Source organism: Carassius carassius, chromosome 10, assembly GCF_963082965.1.
Source record: "Carassius carassius chromosome 10, fCarCar2.1, whole genome shotgun sequence".
NCBI lineage: Eukaryota > Metazoa > Chordata > Actinopteri > Cypriniformes > Cyprinidae > Carassius > Carassius carassius.
In genome coordinates, this window is record NC_081764.1 from 28801352 (window position 1) to 28818762 (window position 17411).

Genomic DNA, 17411 nt, shown 5'->3' on the forward strand with positions numbered 1-17411 from the left:
GTTTGAATTTAAAACTATCTACCGAAACTATGTGAGGAAAAAAGGCAAACAAGCATCATGTGGCCTTACTTCTGTTTTAATACCAAACAACCTTTTTAATAAGACAACAGATGGGTTGATCAGGAACTGATGTGATACTAATAAATAAACATCTCATAATTTTCAAAAGGAACAAGACAAAAACAAAAAATCTGCAGTCAGAATGAAACAGTAAACCGTAAAAAAAAACCTTTACATGACGCAATGTGGAAGAAAACATTTATCTTTAAACTCAAAGAAATATAAATGGAGCTTTTGGTAAACAGTTGAAAAGAGTTAAAGAATGTCTGTGCTTTCATCTAGACCAGTAGTCCTCGGCAGTGGCATATCGCAAATCTGTGAATGAATATTCTGAAGTGAAATCAACTTCAATAGATTCCCCCTGCTCAGGGAATAAGGAGCAAAGAACACTGTGTGGGGACCATGTCAATCGGAACACAGTTCATGCATGGAGCGCTCTTCTAATGAGCTAGTTATCTCAATCAGGTGTGTTAAAAGGGAGAGACATGCAAAATATTCAAAGCGTTGGTACTGTACGCGAGGACTGGAATTGAGAACCACTGATCTAGACAATGATGAATGTGTGTAGTTGTGTAAGGAAAAGTGTAATGGTTTATGTCCTAAATCACTTGAAAACGATACACTAGCTTAAATAAATTCCACATTTTAGTTTTAAAGTTTGCAGTCAACAGGAAAGTTATGAACAGGCTGAGCATGAGATAACACAATAATACCACAGGAACAATGTAGTGATGTACCCCACTGCAGATTGAGATTCAACCTCACGATTGAGGTCAGTTCCACTTAGTTCAACCGATTTGGTTCAATTCACAATTAAATTTTTACATGATGGTTCTTTAAGCAGCCTTTTCAAGGAATTCCTTCCATTTGTCTCTTAGAATGAAGTCAATTCAACCTCCTGAACTGAAACTGCACAGCAATACAAAAGACTATATTCACACAGAGGGAGTCGATTTGGATAAACATTTCTTTCTTATTTGGCTCCCACACTGCTGCTTTGGTGATTTACTTTCATAAATAAGTATAATAGTTTAATTCCCTGTGGCAGGGTTCACTAAGAAGGGAAAGGAAGTAAACAGAAAGATTTGTAGTGAGGTCAGCCAAACCTACTTCCAGTGCTTGGGATAAAGTAAACTCAAGATTATTTTTTAAAAATGCATTAAACCTTAAGTGAAGACAAACATGCAAAGTCACGTGCTCTCCTTCTCGCTGATCATTTTTGACACTTGGCCCTTAAGGCAATGTTTTATTTTTGGTGGCCAAGCAGGCCAAGACTGTCTCAGGAAGTAGCCGAAATAATCTGAATTCCATTTGTTTTTATGTCTGAAGTAATGTTTCACTCAATATGCTTAACTTTAAAGATAGTCTACAAAATTTTTTGAGACAACAGCAGAAATTGATGGAATAGACAGAACAGCACTACGACTGAGAATTACTAAACATTATAAATTTAACAGCAAATTTTAAAGCTGCGGTTTGTAATTTTTGTTTGGAATTATAAAATTAAATTTTTTTTTTTTCAGTTCAAACATTCCCCCTGTGCTTAAAACATTGGTCAGACCGAAAGAAAGTCCCAACACCAAATTCACACCAATTGTTAAGCCAGTGTTGGTAGGTTGGGCCACTCAAACAAAACGCCACAGAACCATATTGTTTACACTTTTTGGGAAGTAAACATACAAATAACTGACTGTTTTCTCTGCATATTAACCTACGAAAGGAAAATGTAATTTCTCATAGAAAAAATGATACACAGCAGCTTTAAGATACTAAAGAACTGCAAAAACCTTTTGCATAATGTTTCATAGAATGATCTGGTTACTTAGCTCCAAAAAAGATGTCTAGCAACATATCGGTATCCTCTGCATACAAACTTAGCAACAGACAAAAATCATTTTGCTTTGGAACACCTGGTTCAAGTCAACTGAATTGGGTTTTTCGTAAGGATGGTATGTGAAAATGCCCTCTTCTTCTCTGTTACACACAAACACAGGTATACGCCATTTATCTGACTGACACTTTCCTGAGGTTTTATCTATCTCTCCCACACTCACATACTTTAAACAACCAGGATTTGTAAATTCTCCTGTGGAAAAAGTGGGAACAGAATTTACAATTAAAACTCACCACATAAATAACCACAAACACACACTGAATGCACACCATGGCAATATGGTCCACCATAGCTAGTGTCCAACCAGCACATCTGTTACCATGACTCCTTTTCTCCATGGCAGCCACAACACATCAATTACACATATAAATTCCCTTCATGTGCTCGCATATCTCTCAGAATAGAGGAGCAAATTCTCTCCAAACCTCTCAGAAATATGTGTCCGTCATAGAGGATATACAGGTCTGTCCATTCCATCAGAGTGAGAAGGTCAGTGTCTCGCAATTACCTGTTAGGCTCGGCTAGGCAGGGCATAAACATCATAGTCCTTTTTCCAGAATGGAGAAACTAATCTCCTTCTGTCCTTTAGAGTGAACAGCACACCAAGAGACCTCCTGGGCAGAATTCCCCTGCTGTACCTGTTTTTAAGGTCCCTGCATTGAACCCCAACTCTATGACTTTGAGCAAGTCTCTCCTTTCTACCTCCAATCCACTAGGGGGAGCACTCACACAAATCATCAACTCAAGCACTTCTGGTTGTGTGTAAGCACAATCACTCATGGTGTGTTTGTGTCAAGGCAATGATGTTGGTGAGAAGTGACAATAGAAGCTGAGGTAGATGGAAAGCATTGTCCGGATGTACCATTGTTCTGTCTGCTCATGGCTACTGTGAGAGTCCCCAGGCTTCTTAAAGAGTCTCCATGATTAACTGGCTTGAAAGATGAAGATTTTACATCTGCCGACTGGTTGAACCCATTTTGCTTATCCACCGTTTCATCTCCTGATGGTCTGTATGAAGGGCTGCCTTCAGACCTAGAGTCTGAATTAGAGTTGCTGCCAAAATCAAACTCCTCAAATACTCCAATCTCGTTTTGAGTTGACGGGTAATATGACTTTGAAAGGCTGGTAGCACTTGGGACATCACTTTCAGAGACACTACCTCCCAGGCTGGTGGCTTGGTATGGGTATCCCACAGCTGGAAGAGGGTTGGGAGGAGTTATACCTGCAGGTAGATATGCAGAGGGAGGACTGTATCCACCAGGAAGAACGGCCTGTAGGGGGTAACGGGTGTTAGGGTAACTGTACGCAGCTAGGTTTGGTGAGGTGTTAGCATTGTAGGTTGATACCAGACTTGCATGGGAAGGGGTAGGGTGGAAAAGAGAGCCACCGTAATTGCCTACAGGCTGCAGGAAGGGAGTGCTGTAGGGAGTGCTGCTGTATTCCTGATTCCCAGTCTGACTGTGACAACTGCTGCTTGAGAAACTAGGTTCCGGAAGACTCCCATTGCCTATAACCGGTGAGTTACATGCACTGACAGACACATCCGTCACACTGTGTGGTGCTTTGGGAAGAAGTTCGGGCATGCAACCTAATGGATGGTAGACACTCTCTATCCAAGGCTCTGCCTCCACCTTCTGTCCATTAAGAAGGGTTGGCCCATTATTCACAACACCAGGTCCCCTAACGCTAACGGAGATGGCTGTGTCTGAATATCCCATAAGTCCACTCTCACAGGGAAGATCCAGAATGGCAGAATATCTCTCTGCATACCTCTTGAGCAGGTTAGAAGCGGTCAGAGCTGAAATGTCATCGTTTGCCCATGAATGTTGATATGCTGCAGCTGAGGTCGAACCTGTTAGCCTTGGATCACTAAGTGCTTCGAACTTATGCCCTGGTGAGCGAGTGGTGGAAGTGATGTCATAATGTTGCTCCGCCCACTGAGACTGCTCAGGGCTCCACTGCATGGTCACACCTGGCAGTAAAAAAAGAGAAAAGTTATATCCGTCAGTTAAAACTCAAGGAACTTCATAAAAATCTGAAATATAAATAACATCATAAACAAATGTAAAACAAAAAAACTCTGAATGTGCTGCCCACATTAATTAATCAATATGCAAACATGCTATAATATAATATTTCTGTAAAAAAAAAAAAAAAATTATACTTATTATTGTACCTTATTTCAATCACAATATAAATTAAGTGTGCTACAAAAAAAAAACTTAAAAGTTTTTCCTTTGCGTTTTTAGAAAGTTTCACGTATAAACGGCAACGTTTTCAAAACAAATTGCATTTACACATATGTAAAAATTGCCAAGTATGTAAAACAGCAAAAAATGCTGTATTACGTATGAAATGCCACTTTGTTAGTAAACAGTCACTTTGTTAGTAAACAGTACCTGTAGGGAAGTAACTATTATATGTTGTATATTAAAATTAAATTAAATTTATGCATTTAGCAGACGCTTTTATCCAAAGCGACTTAAAGTGCATTCAGGATATAAATTTTTACCTATCATGTGTTCCCGGGGAATCGAACCCCCAACCTTGTGCTTGATAACGCAATGCTCTACCAATTGAGCTACAGAAACACTATACAGTATATGATATGTATATGATGTTTCTTCGCTGTTGGTTGTAATATTGGTGAAGTAAATCCATACTTTGCTGAAGAAGTGTTAGCAAACTCTTGAGCAGCAACAAAAGTACCGTATTTTTCACCATTGTTGTGTATGTTTGTTCGCGCTTGCCTTTAAAATCGACATTTACCACAAATGTCTACATACCTAACATGTACTATACACACGCATGATGTCACTGTTTTCAAAGATTCCCATATTGGGTGTTTACACAGAAACGATAATGGTGGCATTTTCAAAAACTTGTTCTTTGAAACCCGTTTTCAAAAATATGCGTTTTTCAGGCCCCAAATTGCCTCTGTCGTGTAAACGAACAGGAAAAATGAATTGCAAAATGCAAACAGCCGAAAGAAACTGTGAGCAATTTAGGTTAGGTTATTTAGGTTGGTTAACGTTAGAATTAATGTTATGAGAAAATTACTGCAGTTCCAGATAATGACCAATTCAGCATAATCATCTTGTCAAAAAAACATAAGCAAAAAATATTTTTACAAAAATGAATAACAATATAAAATAAAAATAATATAAATAATAATAAAAAAATTATAATAATATAAAATATTAAAATGAAAGACCATAGAAAATGCTTTCACAATTATTTTTTAAGGCATTCACTAGCAGCTATCTGAGCTGTTTTATGTTCTTTAGATTTACGGTGAAGTTTAAATTCAGCTGTGCTCTTGACCCCCCCCCCCACCACCACCACACACACATCAAGAATAGCACTGATGATATCATTAAGGTCTGATATTGAGATACAGCAGAAGGCTTCTTCTCTAGTGAATAAAATAAAAGCTCTTTAATGTAATCAAGGAACCTCATATTACACTCTCTCTGTTTCTTTCTCAGTTTCACTGACTCACGCACACCACGCGGCAACATAATATTTCAGCATACTGTAATAATGATTGATCAATAATGTAGCTCTCGGCATTAGCAACTGAACCCGACAACAGATGTTATCCCTAAAAATACTGTATCTCTGTCATTTCAACTTCACACATACAGTATTGCACCAAGATTTTAGTTTGTGAAACAAAGAGCTTTTCTTTTGCATCGAACTTTTGGCATATGGCTGTACTGAGGGAGCGAAGAGAAAAAAGAAAAAAGAACAGAGAGATAATGTCCTTAAGCCATAAAATATAACACATAAAGTACTTCTAAGATCAAGCAATAACGGATTTTCTCTGACATTGCTAGTACAGTGGATTTGCAAAGCCTTGCACATCAGAAACAATCCAATATTTTGTCGAAGCAAAATAAAATGAGAGACATATACTCCAAATTACAGCAGATGGATATTGATTTTGGGCTGATGGAGCAAAATTTCCGTTCCATCCATCTCAATTAAAAACTGCCCAATTACATTCAATTCTATCAAGCAGCAAATCCTCCTGATCGATATATGCAACCTGAGGTCAGTCAGTGTTCTCTCATGAGAAAATGCTGGACTTACTACAAACACACACACACACAAGAGGTGGAACAACTGGCACCGTTTCCCTGAAAATATTTAAATTTACATAATTTAGGACTTTGAAAGTCATTCATTACATGAGCAATAGCTTTAACTGTTAAAAACTAAAGTTGTATATTTTAGTGTACACTTAACCAAAGCAACTTACAATACTGGGTACAAATCACACTAATGGCAATTAGCAGGACAGGTAGCTGAAAAATGGTAGGATAAAAGAAGAAAAGCACAATAAAATGACAAATGAGTCTAAAGCCAAAAGCGATGTGTTGTAAAGTCCAATATTAGCAGTGGTTTGCTGGAATGTTCTCTCAAATGCTGTCTTTTTGTTGTATTCTACAGACGTTCAGCTGGACAATACCATTAGCCACTAAGCTGCTGATCTAGTGTGTGTACTTTTGTGTGTGTAAAGGAGCGTGTGCTGGAGCTTTAGAGAATGACTTTCTGTTGTTCCCATATACCCTCTGGCTACAAATCCTCCAGAGAAGGTCCAACACACACACACACACACACACACACACACACACACACAATTTCTAAAGCAATGTTCCATACATTAGCTTGTTTTATAGGAAGAGATCACTTTATTGACTGAAAATTTATTAGTTCAGCTGTTGCGTATCTTTAAACAATGGTTATGCTGTGTGTTTATGCAAGTGCGTAAACGCATATAGACTACTATTTAAAACCAGTAGCACATCAACAGACAGATAGATTCACTTTTCCTAAGTGAAATCTCAGGTTTCTCCAGCAGCACAATCAATACATCACACAGACTTTATCACACACACATATACTGCATCCATAAAATGCTTTTATTGAGTAATTAAACAGCCATTACTGTCGCCAATGGCAAAATAATAAAACGGGATAAAGCCCTTTAAACAGGATTTAGACAAAATACATACAATCTAATCCAGACCATTGACTTCAGTAATGATTATTGAACTACAATTTGATTTTTGATGATGATTTCAAGTCTTTCACAAACACAAGACAAAGACCCCAAAAAAATTAATCAATTCAGTCTTTAGGGAAAAGGCCACTAGTTCCAGACCTGTATGATTTTCTTTTCAAAAGGAGATGTCAGGCAGGATGATCACTGTGGACCTAAGTGAATTGTCACCAGGGGCTGTCAAGCTCTAAAAAAGTACCATAAAAGTGTCTTAACACTAGTGTATACAACTCATATGCTATATTCCAAAACTTTGAAGCCATTGATACACACAGAATAAAAGGTCATTATTTAAAGAGTCGGAGTGTAAACGTAGCTCAACTAGAAGCTGCTGACAGTGGTGTTCAGTGGATATGCACATATGTGCTGCGCACTTTCCTCTCAATAACGAAATAAACACAATTTAAATGGCAGTGGTGACAAAATAGCAGTTAAGGAAGCATCTGATCATAGCTATGTGAATATGTTTGCACCAGCTCTGCAATTGGTACTCCAGTCAAGTTGTCACATTTATTTACATAGCAGTTTATATAATAGATTGATTTAAAGCAAGCAGTTTTACAGTATCTACCATGAAAAAAACAATATCAGTACCGCGTTCAGTTAGAAATACAACTTGATTTTCTGTTATTAATCAGCTCTGCAGTGTGTAGCTGGCTAATGATAAAATCATTTTATTAGTGAATGCAAAAATAAATTAAAATTGTTATTCAATTTTATTACATTAAAGCTATAATTTGGTTTGCATACTGTAGATTAAAGCTTAATCTAGCTCAGGGCTATTTTGATTATTCTAACACTATTAGGTATTTTAAAGGGGTCATGGGATGCCCATGTTCCACAATTTGATATAACTTTTATTTATTTGATAAGTCTTAATGAAAAGTCTGAAATCTAGATTGGTTAAAATTTCTCAATGGTAGTGTAAAACAACACTCTTTTTACCCTGTCAAAAACAGTTATTTTCAGAGCAAGCCATTTTGTAGCATTTTCCTTTAAATGCAAAAGAGCTCTGCTGACCCTGCCCCTCTCTTTCAGCCACTCTTTGTGGGAACATTCATCGTGAAACTTGCTAATTAGCACATTATTAAGAAAGGCGATTTGCAAAGCTTCATTAAAAAACCTTATACTCACTTTGTCTGTTGGTGAAGCTTGGTTTACGCATAAGGTATTTAGGTAGATCGGGGCGCTTTCCCTTCAAAAAGAAACGTAATCCAATGTGTCATTAGTAGCTCAGATGTCGGGAGTAAATGGTGACTGCTATGTTCATTTTTACATCCAACAGAACACCTCAATTGCTTAGGAGACATTCTTGTCTACATCTGCTCTGGCGGTGAAACAATGGCTGACTGATGACAGTCACTCAGGGTGGGTCTAAGGTAAGACGCCACTCCAGTCTGTGCTGAAACACTACTGTCAATCAAAGTATCATGGGAGGGGCCTGTCTGTGTGATGTCAATGAAGGAGTATTATCTAAAAATAGTCTTTTAATTATAAATCCACAAGGAATGCACACAAGAGAATCGCAGGAGCAAATGTAGTGCATATACGTAATCATAGAAACAAATCAGGACTGATCAGAAACTAGGAGAACAGAACAGGAGAATAGGAACAGAGAAACACAACCAAAAGTCCATAACTGTGACACTTCTCACTTTATTTTGTTTTATATCCATATGATTTACAAATGTCAGGTAGAATGATGTGTGAGTCAGTCACATTTTCATACAGTCAATTAAATAGTGAATGAGAAAGTCTCTCTGTCTCTCATCTCATTTTGTGCCAAATATATTTATTTTTTTTCCTAATAAATTGTAATTGTACAATAGTAATACATTTGTTGAAATTTTCAAAAGCTAAAATGATTTGTTTTAATTAGAATGTGTACATCAATGTGTATTTTAACTAATTGTAAAAGCTGAATAATATCAAAGCCTACTGATTAATCTGTGAAATATGTGTGGATTAGTTGATTTATTATTGTAATAATCAATTAATCGATTATCAAAATAATCGTTTTTAGCAGCCCTACTGATTTGACACATTATAATATTAATACAGTGTACAAAAATGAATGAGATTGGGGAGTTGCGGCAAGAAGACTGTCAGTAAATAATTTAAATTTGTCATTTTAACACACAAAGCTATCATATGGTTTCATAAGGTTTCATAAGACCATACCACTATGTCTAAGAATATGTTCATATGGACTAATTATCATATTTTAATAGTACTTATTTTTTCGAGTTTTAAAATCCTCTGGTCACCACTGAAAAAAAGCAGCATGAACACTCTGCTTAGCTTCTTCTTGTATTCCAAATAGGAAAGAAAGTCATGGGTTTGAAACAATGATAAAAAATTTATTTTAGGGTGAGTAATCACTATACAGTATAAAATTCCTCTATTTATGCTGTTAACTTCTCTAGACATCAGCTAAATACTACATGATATGAGCCACAGTACGGCATAGTTCAAATTATCTATCTAAAAATAAAACTAAATAAATTACAAGACCACACGTGTGTGTGTGTGTGTGTGTGTGTGTGCTCTTGTTTTTGTGACATATCAGGACACAACTTTGCATAATGACATGCACTGTTGGGAACGTTACTTTAAAAAAGTAATTAGTTATAGTTACTTACTACTTGTTCCAAAAAGTAACTGAGTTAGTAACTGAATTACTCTATAATAAAAGTAACTCGTTACCAGGGAAATTAACTATTTGCGTTACTGTAAAAAGAAAAAAAGAAAGAAAAAGTTGCTATATGTCAAAGAATTTTTTTTTTTTTTTAGCAGTTTTCACAAGTCAGTTGAAATAAGTAGAACAGACAGGTGTTCGTACATTACTTTCGAGATTTATTGCATGTCAACAGACAGCAAGAGTTTTATCCTGCACTCTTTGTAAGAAAAGTGTTTTTGGCCACTAGCTTTGTAGATGCGTGTGTCACACATTACATGCACATTCTTGCCTTTGACTACAATGAATTTAAAGTAGTGCTTATATCTCCACCTTGAAATGCCAACTTTTCATCGGATTGCTCCTGACTCGCCATTTCTCCTGCTGCTGCGAATCTCTGTAGAGTTGTGACGTTCGCGAACGAACCGATTCTTTTGAACGGCTCATAAACATGAACGATGAGAGCCGGGTCGCGGCTATTAGTTGTTAGTTGTGCATGTTCATTGCAGCCCACTTTGTTATTGTTCATTGACTTGAAGGGGCTGATGTCCTATTTGCAAAGTTTACAGTAGTAATAGTATGTAGTATGTAGACATTTCCATTTTATTTATTCTAATTTTATCTACTTTAAATATTTTTTGTTTTCTATCAAAATGTTCTTGTGTGATAACAATGTTCTTGTGTGAAAGTGTTTGTAGTAAAAGCTGTTTTGCACAGAAATTCATTGCAGCCGGCTTTGTTTTTGATGTTTATTCGTGAGTAGGTATTGTATGAATAACATAAGTCAACGTAGCTTTACACACACACACACTTTGTACTAAAGGTAAATCCAAAATAGTGATGTCACTGTCTAAGCAGAGGGATTTGTGCAACCCTATGGAATATAGTCCACACATGACAAACGAGGTAATAATCAATATTTCAGAATAATTCAAACTCAGATATTGGTGTGTGATATCTGAGTTTTAATTATTTGACTACAAATCTCACCTCATTTTTCCTCCCAGTGATTATTTCCAGGATAAACTGAGATGCCCCCAAGCTGGCTTCTTAAAACTGACTAAATATTTAAAAAGAGCCAAAAGAGCCGTTCTTTTGAACGGCTCTTTGAAAGGAACGGATCGCGAAGATCCGGATCCCCTCAAAGAGCCATAAATCCCATCATTAAATCTCTGTGTAGCTGTTGCGTGTGTGTGACTGTGTGTGTTTGGCGCCGCAGGCGCGTGTTTGTAAAAACACTGGCTCTGATTGGCTACCATGAAACACATGACTCTGCCTTAGCCAATCATAATCGCTTATCTCGTTATTAACCCACCTGCTCACTCGCTGTGTGAGCCGGGGGTGCGTTCGGATTGCATATTAAATCAATACATAGTAACGCGCCGCATTTAACGTTCAGTAACGTTAACGGCGTTGTAACGACGGGAAAAGTAATTAGTTAGATTACCCCGTTACTGAAAAACGTTACGTTCTTTTAAACGCCGTTATTCCAAACACTGATGACATGGGTATGACACAGGTATTACAAGGAGAGGGTGACTTATGGGGACATAACCCATGTCCTCTTTTTTTCAAAATGCTTATAAATCATACAGAATGAGTTTTTTTGAGAAAGTAAAAATGCACAAAGTTTCCTGTGAGGGTTAGGGTTAGGTGTAGGGTTGGTGAAGGACCATAGAATATACAGTTTGTACAGTATAAAAACCATTACACCTATGGGATGTCCCCACTTTTCACAAAAACAAATGTGTGTGTGTGTGTGTGTGTGTGTGTGTGTTAGCTGGTGTGAACAGTTCTCCTGTTGTGCCAGACTGTTTGACCATTGTAATAGTGGCAGCGTGGAAGCCCTCTAATTCTTCTTTAATGTGAATGAGCTATTCACTCTCAACGTCCTCTCTTCAAAACGCCTGACTTTCAGCCCTGGCCTGCTGAGTGCTGCAACAGAGAGAGAAAGGGAGAAAGAAAGAGAGGGAGGTGCAGAGAAGTATGACAGAATGTAGCCTCAGCAGTGGAAGGTGTATGAAAGTTTATATAACTTTATTTGTGTGAGCATCCCTAAAAACATTGCCTCAACGAATGGAGTGAGTCTGGGACAGGACTTTGTGTTTGATTGACCAATGGCAGATGAGAGAGTGTTCTGGAAACTTGTTGCAAAACAGTAGTGGCAGAAATCTGACACTTTAATTTTGATTCAAGTGAATCTCACTGAATCAAACATTTTAGAGAGACATTAACAGCAAAAAAAGATAATTTAAATCTAGGACAGACAAGGCAACTCTTTTCTTTAATTTCCTCCCCCTTCCCTCCTTCTCTTTTCTGCAGATAGGTTATTTAAATCCTCCAAAAAACATAGCAAGGGCTTAAATCACTTTCATATCTCTAAACGAGATGAATGCCTCGCATGTCAATGACCAATTCAATTCCACACGCCATTTTCTTCTGCTAATTAACACAGTACCGTGTTCATTTAGAAACACAATGCAGAGCTCTGGGCCGGGGCAGGCTGGGCAGCCGCATGCCGTCTGCTGCTGACATTGGCCTTTAATAGGGCTTTAGCATATTAAACAGCTCAATCATCTCCCATGCGCACACACAAATGCACTCACTCAGACTGGATGGTTGCACTAGTTTTCTGTGTAACAGGGACAGATATGAGAGAAAAGAGAAAGTATGTGAGAAAGTCTTCATTAGTCACTCAGAGACACTTTCCTCTTGTCACTAAATATCTTTAGATGTGTGAACGGAGTGATAAAGCTGGAGAGGGATGGAGAGATGGATGACAAAAAAAGTGGTGTAAAGTGTAAAGGATAGAGAGATTTCATTTAATTTCATTTATAATTTTATCACGAACACTGTCAACACTTAACTTTTACCATAATCTGACTGTCAAGAGTCAGAAACTGTCGAGAGACGAGAGGAAGATAAAAATGCAGGTTATTAATGAGATACTATGTATGTTAATTTCATATATATGAATGTATTATTTGTTGCTGGCTTTACTATGTAGCTATCAAATGAGCAATCACACTTAAGGGTCCCAATTTTTTTTTTTAATTACTACTTTTAATCATGCCCACTGAATATGACAGTATTGACAGCACAAGTCCTAATATACACTGGATAATTCACTAAAGATAGAAATGAAATTAGTTTTATTTTGTCACAATATCAGAATTAAGCAAAGATGAATGGAAAGGGTGAATTATAAAAGATTTCACTAAGAAATATTCATTAAATTTTTTGAAAACAAAACAGATTTTCTGTAGAATATTAGTTTATAGTTTATTAAATGTCCTCAATATCACTTCCCATCCTAGTTAGACTTTTGCAATGACCGTGTATTTTGCAATACACCAAAGCCAGTTCCTAAATTTCATCATCCTACAGGAAGTTTAGGGAAAACAACAGCACAAAAAAAGTATCAGCAATGGACTTCAAATTGACAGTCTCATGTAAACTAACATTCAGTTCCTCACTGAACACAAGCATATTCATTTTTTAATAAAAGGACTAGAATTTATTGCAAGGTAATGCATTTGAACTATATGATGAATTCTGACTTAATATGAGTAGTCTGCATCACTGTATATTACTATATGTTGTTTTGATTTGATTGGTCATCTAAAACAAATCATCATTGATGAATGCTGTAAGCCATTGATGAGTGTAAACAATTTGGACAACTTAGCCCCCTAAATGTCAGTGGTTGTTCTGAAACACTAAACCTCACACAAAACTGTTGACATAACTAGATTTAAGTAATAAATGATTTGGTCAATGTTTGGGCATTTTTCAACATGTTTCACTACATTTGTAGCCAGGACATAAAAAGCAGCTAAACCTGTAGGCTACACACAAGCAGGACAATAAAATAGACAATATCACTCAATGATTTATGTTACCCAGCTGGTCATGTGAAAATATAGTAAGAAACAAACGCACATGGTAGTTTAGCTGTCAATTTCTAATTCACAAAAGCCCATCAGACTTGTGATTTATTGTGTGTAGTGTGACTGGCTCAGTGACACCACATTCAGACAGATAAACAACCCCTCAGACAAGTCTACAGCAATCTGCTGGCAGACAGACAGACTGAGATAGAGACAAGGGGAACACTGGAATATTGGAAAATGAAGTGTTGTCATTTCGCAATACATCTGAGTCCAAATTACGCACAGCTAACTACCCGCGCCACTGTGCACTCACGGCTGATTTCCCGCCAGAATCCTATCACAGCTCGAGCATTTATTACGCGCTCGTGCAGCAGTCGCTCTTTCCGCGCGCCCGACTGGAGATACAGCGCCACATGATTGCGGTCTGTAACCTTCAATCTCAACTCTCCTTCCCCTGACGCGAGCCAGGAAAATGCTATCATAGCACTGAAAATCAATTTGCGTTCTGCACGACCAATATAAATGAAATATCCGAGTGAGAAACAGTTTGGAAAAAATGTTTAAGAAGAAAAATATAGGCTTTAAAAAGCGAGGAGGAGAGAGAAGATACGGGATCTTCTAACAACGAATAAGTAGTTTTATTTAAGAGTGCTATTGTTCGGTTCCAGTCCGGGCTGGGTCTTGTCACGACCCCCAAAACTCTCTTTCCTTGGCCTGTATTTTCTTATCAGCCAGTGGGCTAATTAAACACTAATGCATGATGCAAGTGATTGGGATTGACTAACAAAGAATGTAATAAAGCATTTAACCGATATATACACAAAATATAACACCCTCCAATTAAAAATATTCCATAGGGAGGATTTCAAAATTAAACATAGATTTGACCTACCATATACACCGCTGATCATATTGCTTGACATCAGCAAGGTGATTGAGAGAAACAGAAAGGAGTGAAAGGTTCACTTCAGTGACTTCCACTAGGCGAAGAGAAAGACTTTCCAGTAAGTTGAAAGACACACACCACATGTAAACAGTGTTTTAAGCGGACATGAACCCCAGACTGTGGAGAAAGAAAGAAGGAGAGATGAATATGATGCAGCAGCAAAATATGTTTACCAGTAAACGTGTATAAAAATGCTCATTAACGGTCATTGTTCAGGCTATTTGATTTTGTTTAACGTTCCAATTTCACCCTAAAACTGTTGTTAAATAGGATATAGTTTTATTAATATTATTATTTTAGATCAATATTTACGCTCATGTTATTTTCCAAATAAAAAGTGCGCTCAAAAAGTAAGGTAAATCCAGAATATTTATTTATATATATTTTTTATCTTTATAACTAGATTCCAAACGTATTAGCCTAATTTGGATTTCAAATTGAAATTCAAATTTTTTTTTTTTTTTTTTTTTTGACCTTTTTAATTATTGCAGATAAGTAGGCTATAAGAACTGGCCTAGGCCTATATCTAACTTAAAAATTAATTTAAACAATATTGTGTATTTATCTGTTATATAAAATCGCTGGATTTTTTGGCAATGCTATATTTGAATATTCTTGTAATGAAAACACCATTTCTATAATAGCTAAATTGAGATTTATGAATTAAGACAGAGATCATATTGAATTTTGCTGAGGTGAGAATGCCTCTGTCACTATCCCCCGGACACACACACACGGATCAATGCTGCCTTATTAGGAGAACTCTACTGCAATAATAAAACTTATTTCCCAGTGCTCAAACTACCATAATATCATGCTATTAAGAGTCATCACGCCGAACAAAATCTGCTCGCTATATTTTGCTCAGCCATGTGTCCGAGTGTCCGAGCGTTCTGTCCGTGCTGTGACATGGCCCCTCTCTCTCTCTCTACGGTACAAACGGACAGCTGGTGGACTCAAACAAAGTAAAAGATTTACCTTCTCCGCGCCGGAGAACGGCGACAGCGTCCAGCCGTGCTGCTGAGATGAGGGAGATGAGGGTTACTCCGAGTCGGTAATGTTCTGGAATGCTTCCATGTCAGGGCTGGAGAGACTGACCACCATAGAAATACTGACCACATCTACTGCCATGTTGGAATTCCAGAACCTTACGCCAGCTGCCGAAAAGAAAGCGGAGAAGCTTAATCTCCTACTGCGCATGCGCTTTACCGGACTCCAACTGAGAGTCCAGTCTCTCTCTCTCTCTCTCTCTCTCTCTCTCTCTCTCTCTCTCTCTCTCTCTCTCTCTCTCTCTCTCTCTCTCTCTCTCTCTCTCTCACACACACACGCACACGTAATATATCATGTTTAACACTATCAAATCTAGCGGGTTTAAACATTCTTTGGGAATTCACATAAATATACATACCTAATTCCTATCATTCATTTGAAGCATAGGACAACATTCGCTGATGTTGTACACAGAGCGTGACAAAGCACAGGAAGTCATTGTAAACAGCTGTGAGACGATGTTTTATGTTGTTGTCAGACTGAAAAGCTCGTGTAAATGTGATTATACCAATCTATATAATAATTTACTGCTATGCGATGTTACTCATTTGATGCTATGTGATCTGATAAACAATGAAATACACTGCAAAGTGCTTTTTCTGTAGGCCTGCCTGTCAACATATATATGAAGACTGAGATTTCCAAATCTGTAAAACATAATATACAGAATAGTAGCCTAATAATAATTTTACTCACTTAAATTTTTTATTCCTTTAATTTTTTTCTCTCTGCTGTTAACATGCCCTGAGAAATGAAGCGATGTTCATTATAATCAGAGTGCACATTTTTGTACTAAACTGTAAATGTGTGCATATAGGCCTATGCATTGAATGAGTATATTAAGGTGTGTAATGCGCCAGTCACTGTATATTAAATATACTTAAAGCATATATAATGTGCATTATAATTTATATTAAGACATCCCAGAGAAATCCGCCATGCAGTGAGTGTGCGGAAAAAAGTGAAGCCCCCATTGACCAACCTCAACATCATCTCATTCTAATCCACATTTCTTATGTTTGCTAATTACATAGCTACTCATGTCCCTGTCTCTGATTATCATTTCGCACAAAAGGCACATGTTTAGCAAAAATTACGTATATTTTTGCATATTAGCCAATGAAGCCATCACATGTTAATGACCCTGGGGTCAAATGGCAGAGAAAATAAAAGAGAGATAATCTGACAGAATGAAAAATAGAAAGACTAAACACTGAAAGAGACTGAGAAAAGAAAGAGCATCTTGACATTTAGGATTGTTTTAATTACTTTTAATCAAAAAAAGAAACAAGAAAAGAAAAGAAAAAAGAACAAGTTTTCATTTCAAATACACAGACACAGTATAGGCAAAGAAGTATATGCAAAATTGCGAAGAATTTAAGATAGAAAAGAACGCAGACAAGCAGCAATATTTTGCATATCGTTTAAGAAAACAGCACTAAAAGTGAGGAAGCTGAGGGTGAAAAAATGCATGCTGTGATTTCAACATTTTCTTGGTTCTTTTGTCCCTTTCTAGACTAAATATAGTGTTTGTCTGTTTGTCTTTTCTCTCTGTCTTTCTGTTCAAGGGCAAGGAGGAGAGGCCTTCTGCACAGCATTGTGGGGGTTAGAATGTGGTGACATCAGAGGAAATGTCAGAGATTGTGGGAGGCAATGTTAAAGAGAAACTCAGCTCCTTGCCTGAAAGCCTAACTGACATTTTTGGACAGTTGGAAAGGTCAAGCATACCTTCAGATTAAAACTATTACTCCTTATACAGTTTACACAGGTGGGTAAAATAATATACACCTAACCCTAACCCTCACAGGAAACTTTGTGCATTT

At 37.2% G+C, this 17411-nt stretch overlaps 1 protein-coding gene across 1 annotated transcript; it reads right to left on the reverse strand.

Annotated features, from left to right (window-relative positions):
* Positions 1-1929: 1929 nt before the first annotated feature.
* Positions 1930-15720, reverse strand: LOC132151361 (fidgetin-like). Its single transcript, XM_059559461.1, has 3 exons — positions 15517-15720; positions 14485-14655; positions 1930-3926 (listed from the first exon to the last, which is right to left on the reverse strand). Exons 2-3 carry the CDS (start codon positions 14513-14515, stop codon positions 2731-2733), a joined length of 1227 nt encoding a protein of 408 aa, XP_059415444.1. The 5' UTR covers positions 14516-14655; positions 15517-15720; the 3' UTR covers positions 1930-2730.
* Between the last annotated feature and the right edge of the window lie 1691 nt (positions 15721-17411).